The sequence below is a fragment of the Ambystoma mexicanum genome, chromosome 4q (genome assembly GCF_040938575.1).
Source record: "Ambystoma mexicanum isolate Mex_15411 chromosome 4q, UKY_AmexF1_1, whole genome shotgun sequence".
Taxonomy (NCBI): domain Eukaryota; kingdom Metazoa; phylum Chordata; class Amphibia; order Caudata; family Ambystomatidae; genus Ambystoma; species Ambystoma mexicanum.
The window spans coordinates 108,411,301-108,424,303 of record NC_090928.1 but is presented as its reverse complement, the minus strand read 5'-3'; the positions used below and the strand labels follow the sequence as shown (position 1 = coordinate 108,424,303).

Sequence of the window (13,003 nt, the reverse complement as noted above, 5' to 3'; positions counted from 1 at the left end):
CCGACCTGAACGGCTGGTAGGGACCCGCAAAGGGACTCTCGAGGTAAGTACGGTACCGCAGTTTGCGGTACCGTACTTACCGCCTTCCCCAGTCCCACTGAGCCCTATGGGGCGAAAATGGGGAAGGGACAATGTTCAATGGGGAATTACCGCCCCGCCAACCTTGGAATTAGGTGGTAATTCCCCATTGAACATTGGCGGACTCGTTACAATACCGGCACCAACCATGGTGCTAATAGCGCCATGGTTTAGCGCTGGTGTTGTAATGAGGGCCAGAGAGTCTGCACTGCCTTTGGAGCAGGCAGCAGGCCAATTTGTCAGAGGGTGCACCTGATGCCCTCCACATCCTCTGAGCCGCCCTACACTTGCATTTGAGGGTGGTGAGGTCGGAATCGTACCAAGAGTTGCACTTGGAAGTGGGCTACAAGCGGATCCGCATGACAGGGGCAAGGACATCAAGAGTGTTAGCGATAGAGAGATGAAGGTTAGAGAGGGCTATGTCAGAGTGTGAGTCAGCCAAAGGTGTATGAGGAGGAGAGAAAGTAGCAGTGAAAGCCTCCACTGACACATGCTTCATGGGTCAGATGACCAAGAAGGTAGGTGGCAATGCTGGAGACGGCTTGACCTGAGGGTAGAAAGAGAGAGGTGGGAGCAGAGGAGGAAGTTGTCAGACCAAGAGAGAGGAGTGGTGAGAGGGTTAGAGAGGTGGAGGTCTGAGTAGATCAAAACATCCATGGTGTACATTGCAGAGTGAGTCGGGCTAGAGGGAAGAAAAGAGAGAGAGAGAGTCACAGAGGTTGTGAAAGAGCCCCAAAGAGGGGTTGGTGGCATCCAGGTGGATGTTCAGGTCTCAGAGGACGAGAAGTTGAGAGGTAGAGGCAATGAGGGAGGAGGAAAGGTCAGCTCACTCGGGAGGATAGCTCAGGGGCAACATGCTCGCCTTGGAAGCAAGACGACACGGAACAACACAGGTTTGATCCCCATGTCCGCGCTTAGAAACCTCTGGGTATTAAGCACGTTATAAATAACCAATCACATCATATCACTCAGAGGAAGAGGGAGACCTGGCCAGGCAGACTGTAGACAGTGGCCGCAGTGAGAGAGAGGCCAAGAGAGCCTGCAGACCAGGTATTCAAAGGAGGAGTAGTCCTGTGTAGGAATAACAGAAGCAGGGATCCACTCTGCGAAAATCAAGGCTACATCCCCACCAGGATCGTTGGTTCGCAGAGGATCTTATAGCCATCAGGAAGGAGAGTGTCAAAACCCTTGGCAGAGCTGGCCATGAACCAAGTCTTGGTGAGACCAAGTACATTCAAATAAAGCTCTTCCAGGAGACGGCAGATGTCAGAGGAGTGTTTGACAGCAGAGCGAGAGCTGAGAGTAGCAATGTGAAACAGGTTGCTACCTTTGAAGGACTTCCTTGGAGAGGTACAGGCCAGAGGTGCGTCCTGTGGAAATATTGGAGTTGCCCGAGGATGGGCAATGGAGGATGGTAGAGAAGGCTGGGTAGTCGGAGAGGAAGAAGCATGTGCCAGAGAGGTAGCTGAGGAAGGAGGCAACAGGGTGACCAGAGAAGCAGTAGAGGGTGCCAGAGAGGTTGCATAGGAGCCAGAGAGGGATAAGTAGGGATAGAAGGAGAAGAAACAAAGTTGATAAGGCATGGGAAGCATTTATCAAAAAGGAGGAGATTGACCTGGCAGTGCTATTTAGGTAGACATTAATGATGGTATTAGAGGAATGGAAGGGGGCCAGGAGAGCCTCCCACCGGTGCCACCGTTAATGGCAGAAGAAGAAAAAGGAGAGAGAACAGAGACCATATGGGGGGTACATAGGCCTGGAGAGGGAATGACAAAGAGGATGTTGGTGAGGGTCTGTCAGGAGGAAGCACTGGTCTAGGTATCAGCGGGAGGCCTGGGTTGGAGACCAGGGTGTCCCTTTTGATGTTCTTCCTGCCAATATACAGGAAAGTTGATAGAATAGCAGTTAGGGGAGATAGGGGAGACAGAGAGCAGCATAGAATGTACAGGGGAAAGAGGAGGGGGTGGAGGGCCCAAGCAGGTGGAGGGGTAGTGCAGGGGGAAGACAATGGGGAGGAACAACAGGGAGGAGAAACGGCACAGAACAAGAAACAACGGACCTATGAAACCAGATATACGCAAGGACCATCTGCAAAGCACAAAACACAGCAAGGAAGAGTGAAGCAATGCAAAGTAATGCCAAAACCATGAGCACAACCGGGGTCAAAAACAATCATCAGAGAAAAAACCACAGCAAGGAACCTAAAAGTAAGGAATGCAGGCAATGCAAGTAATGCAAAAAACCATGGAGAACACCACAATGTCAATATGATAGGGAAGAAAACAACGACAGTGTCAAAGTACAAAGAAGAATCCCAACCCACCAGGCAAAGTAAACAACTGAAGAACCTAGAAGTAAGGAGTGCAGGCAAAGGCAAAGGTACAGTAATGAAATAAACAGTGGAATCGGCAGGGAACAGCAAGCAAGGGGGTTGACAACAATAGGTCAGAGAGCACAACTTACTGTGCCACAGAGTACCTGTCCTCAACCCAACACCGGAGAAGTTGACGTTGGCATTGCCTGATGATGCTGGACATGTCCTGTTGGGACAGTGGGAGAAAACACATGATGGTGCATGCTTACCTGTCGCCCTAGGTCCTCTTGGTATGAACAGGTCCAAACAGAAATTGCCCTTTTCTTCACTTAGAACGCCCGAGCGAGAAAAACGCTTGATCTAAGAGTTAAGACCAGAAAGGAAGAGGTACGGCTAAGAAGGTGGGCGGGGTTTAGGCCAGGTGACCTAGATCCATTTGCACCTGCTCGCCACCTGCAAAGGAAAAGGGACTGGGTGGCTGCTTAAGTAGGCAAAAAGAGCGGCAAACCAGGAAGGCACCAACAGTTTAAAGTGATTGACAGGTAGGTGGGGCTTAGGCCAGGTGACCTTGATCCATTTGCACCTGCTCGCCGACTGCAAAGGAAAAGAGACTGGAGGGCTGCTTAAGTAGGCAAAAAGAGCGGCAAACCAGGAAGACAACAACAGTTTACAATGATCGACAAGTGGGCGGGTTTAGGCCAGGTGACCTAGATGCACTTGCACCTGCTCGCCAACTACAAAGGAAAAGAGACTGGAGGGATGCTTAAGTAGGCAAAAGGAGTGACAAACCTGGAAGGCACCAACAGTTTAAAGTGATTGACAAATGGTCCTGGCTTAGGCCAGGTGACCTAGATCCAGTTCCACCTGCTCGCCAACTGCCATACAGAGCATTGTGCACCATTAATCGAATGGTGTGCTGCACAACATGTAACGTGAGTTTCAAACTTCCCTGGTGTCATTCCTTATCAATAAACTTCACTGATAGTGAGGGACTTTTTTGGGACTTTGGAAATGTTAACATATAGATTTCCAAGTTCGATTTAAGTTATGTTATGTTACTCAGCTTTTAATGTGAGTTTTTTCTCTTCCCCTAATCACACTTTTAAGGTGTCATTCCACATCAGTACACTCAGCTGATAGGGAGTGGCCACCTTTTAACTAATAAGATATTATCTTAAAGAATGTAATGCTTTTTGTTTTATGTTGTTATTTTATGTCATGTTATGCTGCATTGTGTTATGGTATGTTACACACTTTTAATGTAATCTCTGAACTTCTCTCAATTACACATTTATGATGTCATGCCTTAGTGGGAAACTACACTGATAGTGAAGGGCTACTTCCTGACCTCTGAAGCAGAATCTTGTAGAGTCTTTTGCACAATTCCAGTTATGTCATGTTATGTTAAGTTATGTTATGTTATGTTATTCAGTTTGTATGAGCATTTTGAACTTCGCACGCCACACTTTTAAGTTCTCATTCCTCATCTGAATACTTTGCTTATAGTAATGGGCTACTTTTTGGAACTCTAAAACTTCATTTTATAGAGCTGTATGCACCGTTTATGTCATATCATGTTATGTTATGTTATTTTATCCAGCTTTCAATGAGAGTTTAAAACATCCCCAAATCATACTTTTAGGGTGTCATTCCTCAGTGGTATACTTCATTGTTAGTGTAGACCTTCCTTTGGACCGCCCCCAGCTCATCATATACAGTTTAAGGCGCTATTTATGTAATTGTGCCATATTACTCCGCTTTCATACTGTGCCAATCACCATTTTTGTGACTCCGAATAATTGTATTCCTGAACCGTACACATGGTAGATATACCAAAAATAAGAGGCACTTCTACCACTGGCCTCTGCAGAGAGCTACAATTCACTTTCTCACTCTCTCTTCCTCATACACTCTCTCGTACTATCTCTCTCAGATAGATAATACATTGTACACCTTGTGCAGTAAGGAGCTGGATATTCTCCTGTATACACACCCTCGAATTCTGAACTAAACACAACCACTCCTCTACTGCACCACAAAACACACAACACCCGACATGAAAACAACCACGCACAGTCACACCTGAACACCACATGACGGCTACCGACCAAAAACGAACCAACGCTCATTGACCGGTTTCTCCGAACTGAATCTGTCTACAGCACATCAAAGCTGTTGTGCTCTTTTCCCTCTCAATCCCACTAACAAACCCACAATCCTCCTTCCTTTGCAGACCCACCTGAGCACCAAGAGACCACACAAGAGGCAACAGTGCGTGATACAAGACCCATTAAAATTAACATAACATGTTGGTACAAAGAAATGTATGCTTGCAATATGAAGAGCCCAGCCACTCATTTTAATGTGCCTAGTATGTTGGTTGGCAGGCAGCTGAGAGCCATCTCAAACCTCACTCTAACTTGATCATCTGCTATGCTCAGTGGGCCTGATGGGATTTTTTCAATCCGGGTCATTCCTGTCTAGGCAACAGTGTTGTCAGTTGATCAGGACAGGGGGAAGAATCCCTTGTTTTTTCTTCCTTGAGCATGTCTTAGGGTTATGAAGATGCCTCAGGCATCACTCTCAGAGCCACAGGCCCATAATGAATTCCTTCTGCGCCCCATCTGCCACCTGCAACTGTGGTTAATGCAGCTCAATAAGCTAAATTTCAGAAAGATGCCGAATGCCTGCCAGAGAATCTTCACAGGTAGGTCAATGTGATCAGAAGCAGAAAAGATCCAAATTGTCGTGTGAATTCCTCAATGTGCCCGCCAAATCTGGGGGCACCATCCCTTATTTTATGGGTTTCCAGTGAGAGGAAGACTGAGCATACAGACCACTGTTATTTGCTGGAGAAAGAAAGCCGACTGAGGTTTAAATGCCTAACTCCACTCCTGCAAGCCCCCACACAAAACGCATGCACACACACAAACAGGCGCATACACACACACACTTATGCATATGTCAAGTGCAATTTGCCTCCAGCCAATCAGCAAAGGCTAACCTTTTTTGAGCTGCTTTGTCCTGTCTTTAAGAAAGAAAATAGAACGTGTGAGCATGTCTAACTATTGTATAGCCCTATTGTCAGGAAATCCATCATTCTGAGGGGAAAACAAAAGAGCTGCCACAACAAGGGGAAGATAGATATAAACTCTGCAATTGGACTCCTGATTTCATTTGAACTTCTGCTGGCCAGAAAGGATAGGACCTTTGCAACCCAGTTTAATGGTAATAAACATGCAATGTACTTAACCCGAACATATCATCCAACTATCCTAAACATTTAAGAGGTTTGATGATCTCTGAATACTCTCAACATGTGGGTGAATCAGGTTTCAGGTTAATGCTTTCACCATTGCTGCTTATTTATAACTTCTCGAGAGGGGGAGGGGTTACAGATCTTTCAGATTCCTGTTTGCTTAATAGCATACAATTTGTAAGTCTTTCAATGTTTCTGAGAACCATAGGGATATGTGATCACTCATTTGTAAACAATGAGCTCCTTTTGCAGCCAATTGAAAGAAGGCCTCTTTCTTCACAGTGCTTCAGTTCTGACCTTCTACAGTAACAATAGCTGATGGAAGGGACTAATGATGTAGATGCCAAGGGCCCGATTCATAGAATTAATTGCGTGTAAAATCTGGTACTTGCGCGTCAAACTGCGTGCGAAACACTGCTCGTTGATTCATGGAACCGACTGCCCTGGACTGTTCCGGGACTTTTGTGGAGTTCGCATAGGCTCGGCATGGCTCTGCAAGAAACTGAGCGCCTTGTGTGAGACTCCATGCAGGGGGTGGGCGTTGCCTGCATAGAGGCCGGAACAGGGGGCGGGGCACACAAAAGGGGGAAGAACAAGCCATAAAATGGGCGGTACAAGGGACAGACCACAGCAGTCCATAGCATGCCCACAAATGCGCACAACAAAGCATATTCATGGAAGTGACCATGCAACCTCTCGCCTGCGAAAAGCCCATGCAGTCCCCTCGAAATCTCTGCCACCCGGAAGCAGATGTATGGACTTGTGCGGAAGAATCACAACTCTGGAGGTGAGTTTGCATGTCAGATTTAGGGGTGCGTACACATAGACAGGGTTCCGATTGCTCTTAGGGGTGCGTGTCCACAGTGTAGCAGGCTGCACAGACTGTTTACGGGGGTTTGCACACAGTTTGACCGGGAAAATAAATGATTTGCATGAAACTGTACGTATGTCCTTGGGGTGTTGGTTACAGTTACAGGGACCCCACACAAGGTTCCAAGATGCAGGCCTTTTTGCAGTGGACCCCAAACACTGTTTGAAGGGTGTGTATATTCGCACCCGGGGGTGTACGGAAAGGTAGCTGTTTGTACTGTTTAAGCTTTGCATGGGGGCATGATTGGCCCGTTCCGGCCACGACTTGCATATACGGTTACTTTGCACAGACAATTCCATGAATATGCAGGCGTGCATTTTTTATTCTGTGTGCAGGCTCACGCAGTGTCGATCTCGGTGCACTCCATTTGCAGGATTAATGTGCTCTTTTCCATTAATCGGGCCATAAATGGCTATTTTGTTCCATTTGACAGAGAGTAAAATACTTCAGTTTCTGTCCAGGCCATAATGCCCAGACTATTTCAACCCGTGGTATGTGTGCTAGTGTAATATGTCTAGTCCATTTAACTCCTGTGTGAGGGTAAATTAGGGGTGGATAGAAATGCCTTCGGCCAAGCCCCTGCATTGCTCTGTGGTAAAGTAGTCTGCATCAGCACGGGATGTGGAACATCAGCAGATGGTCTTCTTCAATGCTCCTGGAAGATATACATCACGTAGCTCATTAGGCGAGGCAGGTGTCAATCAAGTCACTCGTGTGTCCAACTCTAGTTTCAGACTTTCCATTTTCATAACCTGGGCTATTTCATGGCACAGGTTATTGCTTGTTTCATAATCAATCCTCCACAGCCTTTGGGTTACTAGAAGAACCATTGTGTCCATGTGTCTTAGGGAAGTCGAGGCACAAGGAACCAAAGTAAAAACACTAACCACATTATCACTCTATACCATTGTACAAGAGAAATAACTTCACTGACGAATCAGTATGCATGGAATTCTTACTTCAGATGTGGAAGTGTATCTCTGGTATCAGTGTGCTTCATTCCTAGGTGTAGGTGTTTGTAAAGAAATGTATCAGAAGGCAGAGGTAGACCACGCCAAGGATATTGCAGTGTTTACGAGTCTAGTTAAAACGCTGTATTTGTCTTAGAATTTTCTTTGTCCAAAAATTGCATACTTTATCTCTTAACCTTAGCTTGGGAAAGCTAGCAAGCCAGATGTACATCACGCAAAAGCTGTACTCAAATGTGTTGGCGGTTTGGGTATTGCCCATTAAGCACTTAATCTCCCCTACCACTGCCAGGCTACTTGAGTTTGATAGAACTGTCCTTGGCAATCAGTGTGAATCCTTATTGTAGGAGTGTGCTACCTAGCATCCTTAGAAAAAGCTGGATCAGTAAAAGTGTGTATGAACAGTGAAGGCATTTATATAAAGGGGCACAGAGACAATGGGCCTCATTACAAGTTTGGTAGTGAGGGAAAAAGTGGTGGTAAAAGGGCAGTAATTATGATGATATGATATGGCATTTATAACGCGCCTGTACACAAGCGTTTCTAGGCACCACAAGACAAGGGAAGGAAGACAAGACAAACAATCCTACTAGGCCTTGTGTCAGTCGGATCATGCAAGTGTGAGAACGAGAAGTACAGGTGGAAGTGAGAGGGGGCCTTGCAAGGGAGAGGGTAGTGGGAATTGCGATCATGGCTGCACAGCTCTGAGTAAGTGCAGCCAGAGCAGCGCGGCTCAGGGTAAGTGTAAGGAGGCAGGGAGGCTTAAGGGGGTTACAGTTACAGCCCCTAAGTGCACGGAAGGCAAGGAGACAGTTCAGCGTAGACTGGTCATGGAAGAGCCTGGGGAACCACCCACCCAGCTGCACTCACAGTGTTAGGCCATCCAAAGGGTTTAATCATATGACTCTATAAAGTCTCTCCAGATCACCCTGAAAATGTTATCCTGCTCTCATAAAAAGTATCCGCTTCATCTATGCCAAATTTATGAAATGTCATCAAACAGAATTAATTTAAGGCTCATTCGGACAAGAAGCACAGATACATATTTTATCATGTTTGCACGCTTCAGCACCAGGATCCTACGCCTTTGGGGCATTCAATGAACGCATGAATGCAATTTGCCTTTGGGCAGTTGCAGCACCAGCACGTACTGTTGCCTGAGAATCACGCTGTGGCCATTTCTTGTGGCCGGTAAACCAAACAGTTGCTGTTGTGCCGATAGTGTCTTCACGCTTAAGCTGGTTTGACAAACTGAGATGGTGTATCTTCCCTGCAGATTGGCCTAAATTGCCTTACCAGCTTTTAACTTCCCAATCGAATCTGGGTTAGTCCTGCAAGCTAGCGTTATCCTTGAGGAGCCGGACCAAGGATTGCGATGCCTCTGAATGTGGACAGAAAGAACTCCATCCTTGATTTAGGTCAATTCTTGACGTCTAGTAAGATTTGTTGCTGACAGAGGTCTTTCTTAGTAGACAAGAGTATCAGGGACACAAGTCAAGGGACAATTCCATAACCATATGCTAACAACTTGTCATAAAATGCCTATGAATAGACAGAAAATCTCACTGAGCATGCTGCTGGAATGACCCTGTAAACGTTAACATCGGTTTCAGCTGTACTGTATCTTCTTTGTTATCTAGTAATATCTTCTGGTTTCCATGACTACCAAACACACAATGAAAAGAATATTCATGTGTGCATTGTGCAATGTTTTAAAAATAGACCTCTGCATCTTATTGTATGATGTGTATTGTGCAAAGAAGTCCTTTACAGAGAAGTAACTGAGAAGAAATGTACAATGATCCAATCAAGCATTATAAAACCAGATTTTGTTGTATGTATTTTAAAACCGTAACTTGTGTCTGGTTCACTTTTATTGGCAAATAGTATTGAAGTCAATAGAAAATACTTTCCTTCTGTCTTTTAGAAGCATCCGGTGGGGTTCCAGTCAAGCTTGACAAAGGTATGTAGCTTCCAAAAATAATAACTTACCTTTTCATAGAGATATGGAATGAAACCTATAATATCCAACGCAGTGTTCTTTAAATATGGCTTCACGGTATTGCAAAACAATGTATATTGCCCTATTGCAGCATTTTGCAAAAGGGATTCCAAGATAGACATGGTTTTCGTCAGCAGTGCTCTGACTGAAACCCTCCAGAGCTGTTGTAAAAGTCATGTTTTATTCTGAAACTCCTCTGGTGGGATTCCAGAAAATCCACTTAGTACATATGTATGTCTATTTCCACCATCATGTAGAAGATGAAAATACATAGTGCACAGTATTGGTTAATGCCACTACTGTGCATGTTTTTAATTTCACAAAAGGGTCAGTTTGCACCCTCCTATGCATTACAATGCGAAAAACGGTGGGAGCACGGACATTAGTGAGAGCCACTTTTTAACCTCTTTCAATCTCCACATTATTTTTATTTTTATTTTTTGTGTTTTATCGTTTAAAGCACGGACATAGCTGGAGAGCAGCGCAGCACTGTAAGGAGTACACATATTCAAAAGGATTGTTTTTACATTTATTTAGGAGAAGCACTTTCCATTCCCTTCTGAACTGGACGAACCTAATCAAACTTCTGCGGTCTTTGTGCAATTTTGATTTTCAAGATGAAATACCACCTTGCAATAGGGTTATATTTACTTGCAGTTGTATCCCCTTGTCTTAACACTGGAGGGATAATACCTCTTTTTTTGTATTTTAAAAAAAAATCTGGTTAAGTTGAACATAACTTGTCAAATTATATTGTCCAAACATGTAAGACAAAAGGAAATATAAGCAAAGATACAACAAGATGGAGAAGCAAATACAAAGAAAACAAAGGAATACAAGGATTGAGTTAAAGCATATTACAACTTAAAAGCTAATAAATATCAATAAAGGATAAAAACTTACAGAACACCTTCATTAGATCTGGTCCTTTCTATCATGTTATCTATATAATACCTCTATGCCTGTAATGAGGTGGGAGTTAAAACAGGCGTACAATGAGAACACTGTTACTTGCAGCGAAAGTTTCAGTGCTGTGCGCAGGTGTAAACAGTTTGGTTTGATTGAAAAGATAAAACAAAAATAACGTACAGATAACTTCAAAATTGGATCACCACACTATTGAGCGTCTCGCCACTAACTACAGATTGGCTATTCAGCATGCAGCCCGCACCCTACCGGGAGGCTCTGCGGGCACTACATTCCCAATAAGGACCATCACCAATTTGTCTGCCTTGATAAAGACTGCGGTCGAAACGCGCGTCGGCTTTTGTTTCACCTTCACATGGCATACGTTGCCAGACATGTGATACATGTTTGTTACTATATTAAAATCCGTATTAATGAAAACAAATCAGGAGTCAAATCTTCATTAATTCAAACAAGCTGACAACTCAGAAAATTGAAGTTTATAGACCTTGGTCAACAACCAACAGCCAGCACCATCAATAAACAAGGTTTGTCACATCATCCCATAACTTAAAAACTGGGTGCTTCTTTTATCAAACCTTTTGATGAGGGTAATTCCAGCAGGGCGATGGAGAGGGAATGTGCAGGAGATTATAGGCACTTTATGTTTCTAGACTATGCCTCAGAGCCACAGGAAACACTCCTGCACTCTCCGCCACGCTCTGCTTGAATGGGAGCGAATAGTAGGAAGGCGCCACTTCCTGGTGACTGGAGACTGAGGAAAGACTGCTCCAAAAAGTGAAATGCTGCAAACAGTTACAGCAAAAATAATGTGCCTTCTTTCACTGCAGTAAACACTCCCGCACTTTCTGCCACGCTGTGCTACAATGGCAGCTATTAGTAGGGAAGCGCCACCTCCAGGTGACTGGGGACTGAGGAAAAAATTGGTCCACAAAGCGAAATGTTGCAAACAGTTCTAGCTAAAATAATTAGTGTTCTTTCACCACAGTAAACACTCCCACACTATACGCCTGAAACTGAAAAAAATATATACGTATATGTATATGTATAAGGTAACATCAACCTAATGGGGAAAGTGCTTCAAACTAAAGAGGGGTATTATACAAATATACACAATTACATTATTATTCTATCTAAACAGATATTAATAAACAGTGATGTGGCATAGTACTGCCACCTTCACTAGCCTCCTGTGACTGCTTTGTCTTTTGGGCTGTTTAAATAAAACATTTCTTGCTGTGTAGGGCCCATGTATTTACTAAATCCATGCCTACGAATTTAAAATGTAAAAAAAATACTGCAAATGCCAAAGTTATTGGCTCTTCTGAGGCCTGTTTAGGGAGTGAGGATGTCCTCAGCTCATGGTGAAGGAGACACCTACCCTGTTAAATGATTGACTTCTGTGATTTAAAAAAGACACACAGATCAGGCCAAATACATTCGTTTTTGCCATTTTAAAAATAACACTGCATGCATGGATCCTAGGTATGGCAAGGTGCTTTAAACTACTATACAAATTGATTCGTTAAACAATTGACATTGGTTGTAATTTTATTTGCTGTCATGCAGTGCTTAATTTGTAGGAAAATAAGTGCCAGGGCCCACAATATTGTCTAGCAGGCCTGTGATACACCAGGGTGGACGCCACCCATGTCTGCTCCATACAGTGTCAACATATGTGGGGTTAAAGCTGCAACTCCCACCAGCTCATTGAAGGTGATGAAGGATCTGACTCTGGCAGGTTCCACAGACATTTAGTTATTTTGAGGCACAACTAATATATTGTTTCTTTCAAAACACAACATTGTTAACATTTTGCTCTAATTATGTCAGTGGCAAGTGGAACATGTTGACCATCTAACCACAGACAAAAGAGCAGACATGTTTCCCTCCTAGGATGAATTGATGGACATATACAGGCAAAATCGTTACTGAACTAATGACATGTCCTGTCAAACACTGCAGTAAGTACTTCTTGTATAGGGTGTCACTTGTGAAAGGCACTCCTCTTTGACAGTGTCCTTTTCAGTGACCTTGTCCCTGTGCTGGGAATGCTCACTGGTGTTTGCCCTGTTGTTACCAACCCACACTGCAGTAGCAGAGCTGCTGGTTATTAAGGTAGATAATTTGCACCAATGCCATGCAGGCTGAGTGGACTAGTGTGCAGGCATGCCTAGTATGTGTGACCGGCATTGCCACCTAACAATTCCTTGCTAGTCATGAAAATTAATAAATAGCCATGATCTGCCAACCTAGGCCACTCTGTTGTTGCTTGCTGTGTTATTACGACTGACTGACAAATACAGCAGTAAAGTTGCCAAAATACCACAACCTAATCAAGCTGAGCTCAGAAATAAGGGCCAGGGATGAGCCCTAGTAATCACTCCCACAAATTAAGCACTGCTGCTATGACTGGAAGTTTATCCGAACTACCAGTGCTTGCATATGCCCAAACCATTGTGACAGATATATATCTTGACGGTGGCTTCCTGGATTACCTGACACACATCAGCCTTCTATCTCTGGAACCAGTCATCCAGTGCTTGTTTACCAAACACATGCCAACTAGTACAGTCCTAAAGAC

The 13,003-nt window shown here is 44.3% G+C and overlaps 1 protein-coding gene across 50 annotated transcripts in view; it reads left to right on the top strand.

Annotated features, from left to right (window-relative positions):
• Positions 1-13,003, top strand: part of TRDN (triadin) — a 1,596,486-nt gene that overhangs the window by 1,559,304 nt on the left and 24,179 nt on the right. For all 50 annotated transcript variants that reach the window (XM_069607588.1, XM_069607568.1, XM_069607599.1 and 47 more), the window contains one exon: positions 9,418-9,453. In XM_069607588.1, the coding sequence (XP_069463689.1) occupies positions 9,418-9,453 (36 nt within the window). The remainder of the gene's footprint in view (positions 1-9,417; positions 9,454-13,003) is intronic.